The 17124-nt window shown below is 48.3% G+C and overlaps 1 protein-coding gene across 1 annotated transcript in view; it reads right to left on the bottom strand.

Annotated features, from left to right (window-relative positions):
- Positions 1–15984, bottom strand: part of EVA1C (eva-1 homolog C) — a 51494-nt gene extending 35510 nt beyond the window's left edge. Inside the window, exons 1-4 of the mRNA XM_058570619.1 lie at positions 15969–15984; positions 13829–14025; positions 10713–10836; positions 3363–3515 (exon numbers count right to left, since the gene is read on the bottom strand). Coding sequence (XP_058426602.1) covers positions 3363–3515; positions 10713–10836; positions 13829–14025; positions 15969–15984 — 490 coding nt within the window. The remainder of the gene's footprint in view (positions 1–3362; positions 3516–10712; positions 10837–13828; positions 14026–15968) is intronic.
- Between the last annotated feature and the right edge of the window lie 1140 nt (positions 15985–17124).

The following is a 17124-nucleotide window of genomic DNA, read 5'->3' as shown; positions in this document are numbered from 1 at the left end:
ACAGCGAGGGAAGGAGAGAGAGGGGCAGGATCACAGCTGGGAGACGGGACTTATTCTAATTACAATGGACAAAGCAGAAGGCCAGGGGTGGAGGGAGGTGATGTGATCTGATTTAACTGAAATAAAATGCCTCTGGCTGCTAAGTGAAGAAGAAACCGAGGGCAGGGAATCAGGGCAAAGGGAGGCCAGGAGACCAGTCAGGAGGCAGCCGGATGGTCCAGGTGAGAGAAGCCGGGAGTGGGCTAGGAGCAGAGTGGTTGGATCAGAAATACTCGGTGCAGGGAGCCCACAGGACTTGCAGAGGGAGTGCATGGGTAGCCAGTGGGAGACAGAGGGTCAAAAGAGTGTGCTTTTTAAAGTGGGTGATATTAAAGTGTGTTTATACAAGAGGGATAAACCCATGATTTTGTGGGGCAAACAGGCCAGGTGCAGTTTAAAGCCTTCATGTACGGTCTACTTGGGCCAAGGAGTGAACGATTTCTTAGCATTCGGTTAGATGGAGAAAAATGTGTCAGCGTGGGCAGCCAATGGTTTGTATTTAGCATGCAGGCACGGTTCTGCCTTGAGCACTAACCTGAAAGGTGAGAACAGAGTCAAGGCTTCCGCGTGAGGCTGGGGCGTGAGATGAATGGGCATTCTCAAGATGATGAGATGACCGGGCACTCTCAAGGGCCCTTTCATCTTCCCTTTGAGCCTCTTCCCACTGCAAAGCACAGGGCCAAGGGTCTCTGGCATTTTGGCAGTGGCTCATGAAGGCAGTGAAGAGCTGGATCCTCAGCCTCAGGCGTACTCAAGGGGCAACGGACAGAACTTGACTGTGAGGGCGGGAGGGGGGAAGAAAGACGAGCAGGTCGTTTTTGTGACTTCACCAGGGCTCAAGCTTTTAAAATTGAACAGCTAAGCAAGGGGCACTGTCTTCCATTCACAGACCTTTCCCGCGTCAACAAGGGTCATTCACGGCATTACAACAGCTGGCTGATCCGAGGATTTCTCGAACTCTCTATGGAAACCTGTCTTTTAGCCATGGTGTCTGCTAGCGTTTTCTTTGGCTGATTACTTTTCCCTTTAAACCCAACTCCCATCCAACTTTCCAGGGAAGTAAGGCGGCGAGCTTCCGAAAGTCAATCATTTGTCTACATACACAACTACCTACTTGGCTAGCCCACTTCTGCTCAAAAGAACAGCTGAAATAGATGTTACTTATTGCTGCCTCCCAAAACCCATGTGGCTAAGTGAGCTTTAGTAAGCCTGAGAACTGGGGTGCCCTGTCCCTATATTAAAAAGCAAAGTGCCTTTTTGCAGAAATGCGTCAGATCACCAAGGGTCCCTTATCCAGCCAAGGAGACCAGAGAATATGGGGAGCTGGAAGGGCAGTGATCAGATTTGCCTTTCGGAAGGATGCCTCTGGCCACCCAAGGGAGACTCATGGATGACCAGGCAATGGTCCCTTGACCTCACGCAGGAGCAGGAATAAGGGAGGAGGTGGTGGAGACACTCTGCACACACGCAGGTGTTATGTGAGAGGGAGAATGGAGTTTCAGGAACTCACAGGTCACTCTCTGGGGCACAGGGCAGAGGATGTGCCATTGACAATGGGGAGCCACCCTCACAAGTGCCTCTCCGCCCCGTTTGGCAGCCGAGCCTGTTAAGACGGGAGCCCTCTCCCCCAGATCTAATTAAGAGCAGCTAGATGCCCACTTCGGCCTGCCTTTGTGTCTGCCAGGGCTGCCCTTCAAGACCCTCTGCCACCCTCAACAGAAGGGATTTCCTTCCCAGAACGCTGGGCGAGGGGCCTTGGTGGCACACGGTCCTTTGTGAACTGCTTTCTTGTTCTCTCTCCAGTCTTGCCTGAGACTTTCCCTGGGCAGTTAGGTTACGTTATGTTCTTCTTTTCAGATCCAAGATCTTACTTACATATGAGTTTCTTTTTAAAATTAATGTTTAATTTCACATGTGATCCATAAATAAATTGTAGCAATTTAATACCTGAAGGAGCTCATTTTAGATTTTGATGAATAAAGAGCAACTCCTCGGCCTGTTTCACAGCTGGGTCTGTTCTGTCTGGTAATATAGGGGGTGGCGATCGGGCTGTTTCATCACAGAGTGGGGTGCGTAATGGTTAATTGTATGTATCATTCTGGCTGGGCCATGGTGGCTTGTTTGGTCAAACACCAGTCTAGGTGTGGCTGTGAAGGTATTTTTAAGATATGACTAACAATAAATAAGTAGACTTTCAATAAAGCAGATCACTCTCCACAATGTGGGTGGGCCTCAAGCAATCAGCTGAAGGCCTTAAAGCACAGACTGAAGTTTCCGGAAAAAGGAATTTTTTCAAGGCTGTAACATAGAAATTCTACCTGGGTTTCCAGCCAGCTGTCCTGTGGAATTCAGACTCAAGATCGAATATCGACTCTTACCTGAATTTCCAGCCTGCCGGCCTGCCCCGCAAATTTCAGACTTGCCAGCCCCCACAATTGTGTGAGCCAATTTCTTAAAATCAATCTCTCTCTCTCGTTCTTTACATATATAGACATAATATATTCTGATATATACATGTATATGTATACCTCCTATTGGTGATGTTTCTCTGGAGAACGCTGACTAATAATAACACAGGACGACTTCGATGGGTGGAGCTATCAGGCCCAACTCTCAGCCATCATCTCTTAGCTCCAAACTGCAGACATCTGAGAACAACGACTCGCTGAACCCTTCTTGACACAGAGCACGCTGGCTACGGTCCAGTCTGGGGGCCTTGAGCCGGCTCTTCCCGCACCTGGACACCTTCCCCAGGCACCTGCAGGCTCACTCTCTCTCCTCCTTCAAGTTTCTACGCAGCCTGCCCATCACTCCATAGAAACGCACTTCTCTATAGCACACCCCTGGCCTTCCCTCTCTCCCTTCCCCTCCTTCTCCTCACACTTATCCGCACCTGAAATACGACATATTAGCTCACCTACTATCTGTTTTCTCATTGCCCCCTCATCCACTGCTGGAAGGTCTGTGCCACGCAGACTCTGTGTTGGTCACTGAATACTCCCCAATGCCTAAAACAGGGTCTTGTATACAGCAGGTGCTCAATAACTGTGCAGTGTGGAATGACTGAACAACAGATGGATTCAGGAATGTGGGGCAGAAGGAGCCCGACCGTGGTGGGTGGTTCCTCCCTGCCCTCGATTTCCCCTCTAATCCACGTACTGGCCACTGCGTGGCTTCCTTCCTGGGGGAGCCAGCACCCTAATTAGAGCCACCTGAAAACACGTACAAAGAGGGGGAGCCAGCACCCTAATTAGAGCCACCTGAAAACACGTACAAATGGGGGGGAGGCAGCACCCTAATTAGAACCACCTGAAAACACGTACCAAAGGGGGGGAGCCGCTCTGCTTCCGAGGCGCAGACGTCCCTCTCCTGGGTCCTCCTGCCGTAGGTGGCGGAGTAGATGTTGAGAAACTTGGATTCGTGGCAGTGCAGCTTCAGCTCTTCGTCTTCACACACGGTTTTGTTTTTTAATTCATCTGAAGCAGAAACGAAAATCGGCGGCACCATCAGCTTCCCTGGGAAGGAATCGAGAGCGCCGCCCACATCCCGGCCGCTCATCCCCCTGGGGCCGCCCCTGAGAAGCGACAGTCACGGGGGCCCTGCCCGCCCATGGGGGTCTCTGACCCTGGAGAAGAAAGCCGTCTGCAGGGAGAGGGTGGGAAGAACCCATCGACAAGCGCAGACCAGGCGTTGCAGTAAGGTGCAAACGGAGGAGAGATGCCAGGTGAGGCAGGCGGGGCTTGCTGCGCTAAGTCCTGGCCGTAAAGGAACTTTCTCTCCCTCCCCACTTGAGGTCCCACATTCCTTCATTGAAGGGAATCCTTCCCTAAACGTTGGCTTGGGACCCACACAGGTAAAGACCATGAATTACCTGATGGAAGATTAACCTCTGGAGGGAGCCCAGTTAAACCTCACCGCCCGACTTCCTAATGTTCTAGCACCCGGTTTACATATTTACAGAGAGAGAGATGATATAAAAAGCAAAATTATTTCCTTTGCTGGGAAAGGGGAAAAAACAAGGCATGGAGTCTGTGAAGAGTCGGTCTTCAGAGAAATATGAAGAGCCTGCCCCCAATCTGGTGCACCGGGAGCAGGTGATGCTCAGACTGACGTGATGTTCCAGGGTAGGACCATCTGAACCAGGTCGTACTTTGTTCCCAGAGAATTTCGTGAAAATTTGTTTGTTTAATCCAAGTGCCATAGTAAAATTTCCCTTTGCAATGTCATACAGAGTTGACATTATGAATGCACTGCTGAAAAAAATATAGTTTATTGCTTTTTCTTAAAGAGTGAACCAAAAAACTATTCAATTAATAAAAATGTTTAATAACAATTTGATTTTTAAAAGTAATAATAGTTAACACTCCAGACACAAAAAAAACACATAGCGCATGATTCTATTTATACTGAGCTATCCAGGAAAGGCAAACCTATAGAGACAGAATGAAGGTTGGTGGCTCCCTGAGGCTGAGAGCTGGGAACACAGAGGGACGACAGCAAATGGACACAGGGAAATTTTTTAAGATGATGGAAATATTCTATAGCTGGACTGTGGTGATGATTTCATTACTCAGCACATTTACTAAAAATCATTCAATTGTACCTCAAAATGGGCAAATTTTATGCTCTGTAAATTATACCTCAATAAAGAAATTTTTTAAACAACAATAGCTACTATTTAGTGAGCATTTCCTCTGAACTAGGCCCTCTTCTAAGATCTTTAAATGTATCAATGAATTTAATACTCAAAACAGCCTGTCTGAGAACCAGCTCTTCATATCCTTTGCATGTTGTGTTTTTAAGTTTTAGAAACTGTTTGCAGCAGTGATTCAGATATTCTGGATGTGAACTTCTGTCTCTTATATGTTATAAATATCTTTTCCTAGCCTGCCACTTAACCTTTGCAAAAGCAAAGCAAACCAAAACATAAAGGGAACCATGGCCATTTATTTGCATGTGTGGTTCTCTCTCTACCCCCCAATGTTTTGAAAAGAAAAATCATGAAAAAATGCTAGCCCCACTCTATCACCTCCTGTCCTAGTTTTCTCTATTTTGAAATGCAACTATCTTTCAGCCAAACAAGAGCAAAATTACAGGAACTGCTCAGGTTGTCATGGGCTGCCTGGGATGGGGAGGAAGAGTATGTTAAGAGGAAGGAGAAGTAGGCCACTCCCCACCCCTTCACACACACACACACACACACAGACACACAGACACACACACACACACAGACACACATAGGCACACGCACCCATCTTTCACTTCTCTTCTTTCCTGAATTGGAGGCGCAGGCTGATTCCAGGTCCCTAATAAACCTCAAGCCAAAGTTTTTCAAATTGTGATTCGAAGCCCATTCATGGTTCATGAAATCAGTTTAATGAATTGTGACCAGCAATTTTAAAAAATAAAGAATAGTTTAGAAAACATCAAAGGCATCACGTGAAGAAGGATAAACACTATGTTATAATTTTTAAAAAACTTTTCAGTCGTGTGTGTGTTATGCTGGGCCAAAATGTCAAGTACTTTTCTTACTCTGGGTTGCAATCAAATCACTTTGAAAGTCCCCACCTGAGGCCTTACAGGAAGGCCTGAACAGTTAACGTTAGGGTGACGGTGGCTGGTGGGACCTTTGGGGACCTTGTATCCTAGAATCGGTGATGCTTAAGCCCCAAATTTAAAACATGAAAGAAAATAATTTCCAAATATAAATTCTACTTTTCAGTAACTTGTAAATTCCCACACCTTTCTATCCTAAATTGAGAAGCAGCAGTTGGCATGCACGAAGGAAAACTTTTTAGGATCTCAAGATTACCATCAACTTTGGTGCTGGTAATCTTGGCACTGTTCTTTAATATGTGATGACGGAAACATTCGAGGTTAATGAAAGGTGTGGAGCAGAAACCAGGTTACAGATGCTCAGAAAATCCCCACCCTCTCTAGTATCCCAACATACACAAGGAACCATCAGAGGAGGAAAAGTTGAAGTGGTAACTAAGCAAATGTTTTGAATTGCCCTTTACCCACTAACTGGAATCTTAATATAACAGTTTAAATTTAGAGCCAAGAAAAGTTTTGTTTTCTTTTTCTAAATAAAAAGAACACTGAGTCTGACCCTGACATCAGAGGGTTTGCTTTTGGTGAGTCATATCCGCCCTGGTATGAGTTTTTCAGTGCATTTTATGAGGAAATGCTAAATCCCACCAACTGAAATATTGCCTGACTTCAAAGGCCCAGAGTGAACGATGGTCTTTGATGCCAAACAGAGGGCACGGGTAGAAACACCAAAAGAGCTCAGGCTCCCTTGCAACCAGGAGAATACCAAAAATGTTAAGAATGCCTTCCAGTGATAGAGTTTGCCAAAAAGGAGGGCGAGAGAAGGCAGGATGAAAACGCAGCCTTATCTCAGCAAATCGGAAACTTCTTTAACAGGAATGGTTTCTTTCTTTTTTTTTTTTAAATTGTAAGAATTTTTTTTAAGGTATGTCATGAAATGCATTTATTAGCCACCATCTCTCTGGTGTATTAAAACCCATTCATTCAAGGTAGCCTTGATGCCCGCCAAACTCACCCAGACTAACCCAACACCCACACGCAAACCTCCAGTGATTTGTCCCCAGATTATGGGCAAATCATCTCCCAGAATGGAGGGGCTGTGAGTGTCACATTACGTGCTTGGGGTTACTGTTGTGGGATGTTGAGTCACTTGGTTCTTTGGGAATGTGCTAATTCACTGTCGCCTAAGAGTGACATTTCTGAATTCTAACAACAACAGGATTACTAACATAATTGCTACTTTTGTTGGAGAATGAGAATTTGTTTTAGGGCTGGGTTAGAGGCTCAATGGTTTCAGATTAGAAAAGCTATGGGCAGCCTTCCAGAAATGGGTCGCCAACAGCCCTGTGGCTTGGGATGGGGAGAGTGACAGGAGCCTGGGCAGAGGCAGAACATGACTCTGCTTAAAGGACAACAGACACAAGTGATGTGGGCCCTCCACTCCTTTTTAATAACACAGACATTTGCATAAAGCAGTGGCCTTTCAAAGGTGGGCAGGAGGAGCGATCTGCCATGATGGGAATAATTTATTACTGATGTTATTTACAATTATCTGGTGCATGGTGATATCAACAAGCAGACAGCTATCTTTTATTGTGGTTTTAAATTCTCTACAGACAGTGCACCCTGCTATTGCCTGCCCCCAGGGGAGATCACATCCCTCCGATCCTTGATATATCACTGCCTTTCAGTCATTCACATGTTTAGCAAGAATTAGTCTGCCTATTGGAAATAATAGCCATCAATTACCGAGTTCAACCGCATGACAGGTCCTGTGCTAAGCATTTTACGCACAGCACTGGTTTTTTACAGTCTTTATAACAGCTCTATGCAGAAGGTGCCTTATCTTCATTTTACAGTTGAGTCATGGAGCCTCAGAAAAGTTTCCCTACACTGTCCAAGGTCACACAGCAGCTACACGTGGACAGGGATATGAACCTAAATCCGAAGCCTTACTGAAACCAAAATTCCCCAAAGGGATGAGGTTTAGGGAGGAGGTGAAGCATGGTGCACACTTGGGCAAAAGAAGGTTCCAGTGAGGACTGCTGGCGAAATAGCTCTCCAAACACCAAACATACAAACAAGCCCTGATTTGTAGCGTTTGCCAGTTTCCCTGGTGTAAATACTCCCATCACAGCAGATTTCACTGCACACAGGCAGAGGTGGGAAGAGATGCGCATCACTGGATCTCATGATCAGAGCTGGCTCCACGCACCCCTGGAGGCAGCAGCGGAGCCTTTGACAATCAGTGTCAGGCAGGGGCTGGAACTGGGAGGAGGGAGGAGAAGAGCCTCAGGAGGTGAGAGGGCTGCAGGAAAAGAGGCAGGAGGGGTGTGGACAACCTCAATTTCCCCTCTATTTCACAGCAGCAATAGGCACCACCTCCCCAACTAGAGGTCCACCTCAGGTCACCAATGCCCAGGTTACACAAGGTCCTCTGGTCTGAGTGTTTGTGTCCCCCTAGAATTCATATATCGAAATTCTAATGCCCAAGGTGAGCGCATTAGGAGGTGGGGCCTTTGGGAGGTGATTAGGTCATGAATGGAAGTAGTGTCCTTTTTTATAAAAGAGACCGCAGAAAGCTCCCTTGCCCCTTCTGCCATGTGTGGTTATAGCAAAAAGACAGCCGTCTATGAGGAAGTGGCTCTTCAGCAGACATCAAACCTGCTGGCACCTTGATCTTGGACTTCCTAGCCTCCAGAACTGAAAGAAATAAATTTCTGTTGATTACAAGCCACCCAGTCTATGGTATTTTGTTATAGCAGCTGAAACAGACTAAGACACAAGGCTCTGCCCCTCTAATCTGTTATACATGGGCAGCCAGAGGGGGCTTTACAACCCCAACCGAGCACCGTCCCTGCTTAAATGCTGTGCACAGATAGAGTCCACCTCCCTCCCTGGCCGTCAGGGCCCGGGGTCCTGGTCCAGCTCCTGCTTGCTCCCTCCAGCCCGCTGCCCACTCTGGCCACAGGCTCCTGTATGGAGTGCTCTTTCTGCACCCATCCCAACCCCTGCGGTTCTCAGCTCCATCGTCACTTGCCAGGAAAGCCTTCCCTGAAGCCCTGCTGAGGTCAGTTCCTCCTTTGAGCTGCTTGCACAGTACCAAGGTCACAGGGGTCTTCTTTAGATGTTTTTGCACAGATATGGTCTTTCCGGAGAAAGGTGATATTTGGCCTAGGACCTACAGGACGAGAAGGAACCAGCTATGCGAAGATCTCAGTAAATGCTCGCTGGATGAAGGAACGTTGGAAACTGCCCAAGATGGAGCCGCCATCCAGGAAGCCTCTGCAAGATGTGAGTTCTCTTCATATCCAACACCTAGCCTAACACCTGTGCACAGTAGGTGCTTAGTAAGTGTCTGCTGAAATGAAATTATAAACAGACCTAACCACACGCCACAGTAACAAGGCTGTGGCCCAGCACTGACTTATCCAAGGTTCTGCCAATTTCACAAGGGCCTTTTTACTTCTGTTAGAAGCTAGTCCTTCCCAACTTTTTATTAGAAGAAATTTCCAACATACAGAAAATGTGAGAGAATCTCACCATAAACAGTTATATTCCCACTACTTAGATTCTCCAATTGTTGACATTTTGAACGAGGGCTGCTTTTAAAGGGTTATCTTTTTCACCATGGAAGGAGGGTGGAAGAGAATAAAAAGGCAAAGCTAAGGTAGTCAAGGGCGTGGCCAAGGGCATGGCCATTTTTTGAGATTCAGCCGTGGGAGGGAAGCGACTAAGAACATGGAGATCTAGAAGTGATTTTCCTGAGTCTACTGAGTGAGGCAGAAGCTGATGAGAATCCTGGAGTGGGTGGGGGTAGGCCGTTCTGCAAAGTTCGGGCCTGCTTGTGGGTGTTTGTGAGTGTGTGTACGTGCAAGTATGCGTGTGACAGTGGGTATGTGTATAATAGACTGTATGGGTGTGATAGGATGTATGTATGAGTGACTAAGTGCGTGCGTGATCAGTGTGCGATAGTGAGTATGTGTGTGTGAATGAGTATGTATGTGGGTGTATGTGTGAGTGTGAATGTACATTTGAAGGCACGGTACAGAAGCAGAGCCTTGGGGCAGTTCTGAGGTATCTGAGCCCTAGCAAGGAAAGGCTTTTAGCCAGAAGCCTGGATATTTGCCAGAAGGATCCAAGGCTTTCTCTGCAGATGTGCACTCGAGACTGTTACACACCTGTGGCCCAATGCCTCACCCACCTCTGGCATCTGGGCCACCAGTGATGGGGGCGATGCTGGGCTCCAGAGGCAGAAACCAACAGAGAACAAAATGCAAAAAACAAAAATAGTGGCATTGGGGTGGCAGCGCAGAATTTGAAAGATTATTATTCCTTACGTTTTGGTTAAATGTCGTTGCTATAACATTGCTTTCTTTTCCATAAGTTTTCGAGGATTACCAGGAACCTCTAACGCTGCAATTACCTACAGCTTCTCTTAGGCAGACCCTCCACGCCTGGAGGTGTGATCTACTCGCTGGAGAGCAATTATTTTTGGCCCGCAATGTGTTAATCTGACGCACAAAACTGATGTGCGTCAGAAATGGCCAAAGTCAATGCAGAACAGAGCAAGAATCAGACTAAAAGAGGTTGCTCCAGCTGGGCCCTCTTCCTCTTTTCTTCTCCTTAGGAAAAGATACTGTGTACGGAGCCCCTGCTGGAGATGGAAGTGGGAAGAAGCCAGTTCATGAAGATCTGAAACCTTGGGCTCAGGTGGCAACCGTGCCACCACTGCACCCCTTGAAAGAGCAAGCCGCCCTTCAGCTGGAGGTGAGCCTCAGCAAAACCTCCTCTGAAAAGGAGAACCGGTTCCTCGTTTTAAGGAAAAGCACCGGCAGCCTCCTGCCACCCCTGCTATTTTTAGCATCGGTACAGCTGAGTTTTACATATTAGGAAAGATTTTTAAAATTCAAGGATTTGTAAGAACGCACATGGATATGTGGGTGTACACACACACAAATACACACAAACTAGAAAATTGGGTAGGACGGGGCCCCGACATTTCTATTAAGAGTTTCAAAGTCAGATGAATGCCAATTGGCAGAGAATTTTTGTCAGGGGTATGAATGACACAGGGAAGCCACACCCCAAACACACTGTCCCCCTCGAAAGTTACTTACTAGGTTGGCATTTAAAGGAGACCAGGAGGTATTTACTGCTCCCTGGACAAAGGTCAGGTCCAAAAACACGGCTATTGACTAGGAGGTGGCAGGCCCGCTGGTTCTGGCATTCATCCAGCACCTTCTGAAATGAAAGGGTAGAAAAGGGATAGGCTTGAAAACCACACACAGTGTCTGTGAGACCCCACACCCGGGCTGCTCTGGGCTCTGAGGAGGAAGGGACACCTGCCTGCCTGGCCTGGGGTGCACACGGAAGACCTTCGCGCTGCTATGAGCTGTGTCTAAGATGAAAGGAAGCACACGCACGTGGGTGAGCAGGTTGGCTCCCTGTCTCCCTGTCTTTCCAGATGAAGAAACCTGACCCAATAGTGCCAGGTCCCCGTCAGAAAAGCAGCCTCGGATTCACCTCAAGTGGCACCGCTGCTAATAGTTTTGGCAAAAGCTACACCACAGAGTCTCCAGGGGATGTGAGCAAGATCAGAATGTCTTAGAGTGTCAGGCTGGAAGGGACTTGGAGGTCCCCTTCCAGGAGGGGTCCCTTGACTTGAAAACTGAGAGAGCTCTGTGGGGAGCAGGAACCATAGTCATAGCTCCCCATCCTTAGAAACAGCCCGACACAGGCCACAGGAGAGCTCAGCGTTTGGGGAGGCCTTGGAGACCCAAACCCCAACACAGGCCAACAAGAGAAAACTAAAAAGCTGATTCCTGCCCTTGCCAACCTCAAGGGCATGGACCCACTTCTTCCCTGTGGAGCGATTTTCTTAGTGGAAAACTCAGGCTTTCTGTTGAGCATCTGGTTTAAAAGCTTTCCTTCAGATCTCTCTCTCTCACCTGGTTTTGTCCAGGCAGCTCACTCCTTCGTGAATGAATCTGCTCTCTGGAAGCTCAGGGGCCACCCTATGCCGAGCCACAGAAAGACCCAGCATCTCGCTGCTGTTCTCCCAGTTCCCTAACGGAACAAGCCCTGCCCATGACCAACACAGAGGTCCTACACTTGGTAAAAAGGACACCAGGCCCAGTAAAATGTTCTCAAGAATCTACTTAGTACGGTTGGACTGAATTTAGCGCAGATTCACGAGACTACGTGAGTCACCATGTTCTCATGGTGGCCCATGGAATATCTCCATGAGGGATGCTGGCCCTACCAGGTATCACCTGTCACCTAGGGGTCCAGCGGATGTGTATAAAATCAGGAAAAATGCTTACAGAAACCCCGAGGACCCCCAGATGATGGTGCACTTTGTCATGGCCAAAGGTCATCACGAAATGACTCAGTCCTTGGAGAGCTCTGCGTGTTACAACCACAGAGTGGAACTCAAGGCAGGGCTGTTTCCAAACTGTGTTACAGCTGCAAAGTGCAGAGAGGACTTCCTGTGAGCACTGAGTCCCAGGTTGGATCAGCTGAGGTGCTCCCGTGCCAATCTCAACCTGTTCTCGCCTACATTAAGCAACCTCCCTCTGAGGAAGCATCTTGCCTCAGCTCCCAAATCCAGTCTAACAGACAAGAAGTAAAGGATCTCTTGATCTCTGGATGAAAGAGCAGTGCACGGGGATGTTTCTGGCAAACACACCCTCCAACAACATCAGAATTGTGTTCACAGATGCTAACTTGGCCTGGTTATGGGAACATCCTCTTCCCCCAGGGCTGCCTGGCAGAGGCAGGCCCCATGCTGGAGGAGGGTGGTGCCCATGCATTGGAGCTCCAAGTGCCAGGACTTCATACTTTCACAAAGTAGGCACTTCCACCCTGTTGGCACTGGCCAACATTCTTTTTATGTGTCTAGGAGGGCAGCAGACAGCCAGAGTACCAGGGATGGGTGGGCAGGGCAGTTGGGGTGACACATGGGGCAAGCCAACAGGGATAGGGCTCCTGGAGTGGCACCCAAGGGGAAGGATTGGGGTAGGGTGGGGTGCACAAGGAAAGGAACTGCTCTCCTCCAGGAGCAACATGCTGTCTCTCCTCAGGGCATAGAAACCACGTCCAGGGGATTCATTCAAACATATTCTTTTGGCTACTCAAAAGTTGGTGTCTTCACCAATAACATGACTACCCAGAAATGACGATGCTTGGAATGGAAGCAATAAATGGTGTGAGAAATAGAAAAATCCTTACATGATCACAGTATTTTTGCTTCTCCTCTTTTGGCCTTAAGGAGAGCTACACAGCATTAAAGCTAATTCCATTTCTCCTTAGTCCTCCTAGGAAATTTATCTTTACCCACATTTCCTACGATAGACAAAATCAAACACACATCTAATTTGTCCCCTGCTGTAACCACACTGACTTCAACGGATTCATATGGAACTTTGGAGGCATTAAAAAAATCCAAGTGATTCCATAATCTCGGCCAATAGCTATAAATGTTGAGGAGCGAAGGACAGTAGAGCAGAAGTTGCTTGGATAATTGAAAGTCATGAGTGGTCTAAAATCATCATTGAAATATTAGTTTTGACCTTTTCCTATACCAAATCTTTCCCTGATGCCAACCAAAAAAAGAATGACTCAGCACCCTCACCCCCAATTCCTGGTGCTACCCAGTAGAAGGATGAATCAGCAGAGACTGCCCAAAGTTGCTCCAAACAAGAATAACATGATTATCTACAACTGGAGAAGCAAACCATCAAAACACAAAAGACAATTATCAATATTTCCCTTCCTGGAGTGCGTTCTCTAAGAAGTTGATCATGACCTCAGATGTCCGCCTCACAGAGACCCTTGTGGTTTTCACTACAGAATCCACAGGCTTTCTCTCTCTATTGGGGTACTGATGGGGGATGTGGGTCCAGAGGCTGAAGCCCAACATGACTGTACTTCGCTTCACTGCACGGAGGAGTACGCCTATGAATAAATTCATACGGCAAGTATTTTCAGGGAGCTCTCCAGGAAGTAGGAATTCTATTTAGACTTGTTTGGTAAAGAATCCTTTTGAGAAGCAAATAATAGCTCACTCGCCAAATCGGTGATTTGTATAAATTGGGATTTTCGCGCATCAGGTTTGTTTCGAGTGAACTATATAATCATAAGTATATATACAGAGAGAGAGGGACAGAGGGAGAGAGAGAGAGAGAGAGAGAGAACCATTTTATCTTCTTAAAACATCTACAAAAGGCAATACCTGCAATGTGGTGGGTGCCACACAGGTTGAGCTGTCTTCCCTCTGGGAGGCAGGCTGCTGAGCACTACACACTTGGTGATCTTGCCCGTAAAATGCCGACTGGACACTTATCGTAGAATGCCGAGGGCACTGGAGAGTCAAATGGTCCCCGTCACAGGCATAGGCGGTGTGGTTTTGCAGGAGTTTGGTGAGGTAACCTGGAAAATATTCAGCCGGGTTACAAGAGGCCCAGGAACTCACCACTCCTTCACCGATTCCAGAGCAGGAGGACCTCAGCTCCCCTGGGGAAGGGGCTGGTCAGTCAGGAAGATGTTGGGGACCTTCCTTAGCATCTCCCATGGAGAGGACACCAAGCTAGGCCCAGAGCGGGGCTGGGAACCGTGGTCTGGGATGGCTCAATGGAAGGCTCGGAGGGCTCTTTCCCTTCAGGAAGCACTAAGGGATTGGCCAGGAGCCAAGAGGTCCTGAAGCATCCCTGTAAAGCAGGAAAAAATTCGGAGTGGGTGTCCACTGGGCATGTAGACGCCTGTCCTGAGGGAGATGCGGGTTCTCTGACCTCCCCCAGTTGGGCCAGGCTTTCCTGGAGTGAGGAGATGCTGTTTAATTTTAGGAAACCACTCCTGGGCCTGCCTCAGGCCTGGAGGGGCAAGGCAGGACATGCGGCACAGGGTAAGGGACTGCCCCGAAGGGAGGGGACAGGCTGGATGGTGGGGCTCTGTTATGGGTCAAACAGCATCCCCCGCAAATTCACGTTCACTGGGAACCTCAGAATGTGACCTTAATTGGAAATAGGGTCGGTAGAGATATAATTAGTTAAGATGAGGTCATACTGGAGTAGGGTAGGCCCTTAATCCTATATGACTGGTGTCCTTACAAGAAGAGAAGAGACACAGAAGGAAGACAGTCATGTGAAGACTGGAGTGATGCAGCCACAAGCCAAGGAATGCCAAAGATTGCCGGCAGCCACTAGAAGCTGGAAGAGGCAAGAAAAGATTCTTCTCTAGAACCTTCAGAGACAGCATGGCCCTGCCAACACCTTGATTTCGGACTTCTAGCCTCCAGAACTGTGAGAGAATATATTTCTGTTGTTTTCAGCCGCCCAAGTTTGTGGTCATTTGTTACAGCAGCCCCAGCAAACTAATACAGGCTCCCCCTCCCAGCCTCCCTGGTCCCTTCTCAACCCGGCTGGACGAGCCGCGAGGGCCTTGGGCTCTGAGGAGCTCGGCCGATGACCTGGCAGGCACGGGTGGCCTGGACTGTTTCTCAGAAAGGAGGAAGGAAGGTTCATCTGAAATGTAGATTCCTTTCCTCCTTCTCACACCTCATGAGGTCAATCGCAAGGCGCTGGGAGGGGAGCCAGGGACTTTTCGGTGAGGTGTGTGGGAGCCGGGTTTGGCAGCCCTCCGTCTCTGAGGGGGTGGGGGGTGGGGTGGGAAGGAAGGCAGCCTCAGAACTCCCCAGTTCCCACACAGACGGGCCTGTGCTTCAGTCATTCCTGTCAGGTTTCAAAATCCTCTCAGAACCTTAATTCTCTGCAAAAGGCACCCACCAGCTCCCTGGGCGTCCCTGAAGGTCACAGTAAAAGGGACTGAGACGGTCTGCCACAGGGTGGGCACACTTGCCAATCCGCAGATGAAGTCTGGGAGCGCCCACCAGCACACTTAACCCAGATCTTTGGTCTCTCACTGCAACTCCTGTTTTTCTTCCCGCCCTTGAAAACCATCATAAGAACGGCCAAGAGACCAGCTACCCTGAGTTAACTGCACTTAGAGAAGCAGCTCGAGCAGCAACACTGACATCAGGCACCAGGCACGTGAGTCAGGGTCCTGCTGGTTGGAACAACACCGTCACTCACATGGTGCACCCCGCCAGGCGCCGAGAGAGGCCAGGCAGAGACATGGTGGTGGTCCGAGGGCCGCAGGGCAGTGTCTTCCTGCAGGACACACAGGTGGGCCCTGATAAAGCCACGAGTTGTGAAAGTTCCAGCCTCCTCTGTGGGATCTCAGAACACTGTTATGAGCCACACCAGGAAACTCAGGATCCCCCAGGCCAGCCCCCACCCTGAAGCTCCCCAGGCTGGTACCCCTGTACTTGGGTCTCTTCAGCCTCGTCATTAAAACTTTCTAGTGCAGCACCCCACCATTCACCAGGACCATGCTGGATGACCAGCTGACTAAAACGTTCAATTAATTCCAGGACTATGACTTTGGCTTAATGTTTAGGGTTTGTCCAAAAGGCCATGTGTTACTCTAGCTACGTGAGGGTCATGGTAAGGCCCTGGGGGTGGTGGAGCCACAGATGGAAGGGGCTTGGGTTCTGGATTCACGGAGGGAAGAGCTGCCTGCTCCACAGACTGTTACATGAGTGCGAAAGAAACTTCTCCATGTTTGAGCCCTCACCTTTCTTCACTCTGTCATGTAGTCTGTCCCCAGTAAACAGAACCTGATCTCCGTGAGACTATTTACATCAAAACACGACGTGAGCGCAGTGCCATGGCCCGAGCCCCCTGCATACCGTAGTCATATTTGAGAGTGATATTCTGGAGGCAGAAGCTCAACATGCAGAATTGACTGACTTGAGGTCTTTCAGGTCCTTTTGCTCTTTGAGGGGAGAAGGGAGCCCCCTTCCCAGTATATCAGTCCTAAAACTGTGCAAGTGCAAAGAAGATACATCAGCAGTAAAACGTGCTCTAGACTCAGTCCAATTCCTTCTTCAAAAGCCTATGCCTGGGGCCGGTCCGGAGGCGTGGTGGTGAAGTTCGCGTGCTCTGCATCTGCGGCCCGGGGTTTGCAGGTTGATTCCTGGGCGCGGACTTACACACCACTCATCAAGACATGCTATGGCGGTGTCCCATATACAAAGTAGAGAAAGACTGGCACAGATGTTAGCTCAGGGACCATCTCCCTCAAGCAAAAAAAAAGAAAAAAAAAATGAGGAAGACTGGTAACAGATGTTAGCTCAGGGCCAATATTCCTCACCAGAAAAAAAAAAAAAAAAAAAGCCTATGCCTATGTCCAGACAATGAAACACTATTCAGCACTAAAAGGAAATGAGCTATGAAGCCACAAAAAGACACAGAGGAAACTTAAATGCATATTACTAAGTGAAAGAAGCCAATTCGAAAAGGCTACATACTGCACAATTCCAATTATATGACATAGTGGAAAAGGCAAAACTATGGAGACAGTAAAAAGATCAGTGGTTGCCAGAGGTTTTGGGGGTGGGAGGGATGAATAGGTGGAGGACAGAGGATTTTTAGGGCAATGAAACCATTCTGTATGATATTATAATGTGGA

The sequence above is a fragment of the Diceros bicornis genome, chromosome 27, assembly GCF_020826845.1.
Source record: "Diceros bicornis minor isolate mBicDic1 chromosome 27, mDicBic1.mat.cur, whole genome shotgun sequence".
NCBI lineage: Eukaryota > Metazoa > Chordata > Mammalia > Perissodactyla > Rhinocerotidae > Diceros > Diceros bicornis.
Note: the sequence above shows the minus strand (reverse complement) of the source record. Positions and strands in the feature narration are given on the sequence as shown.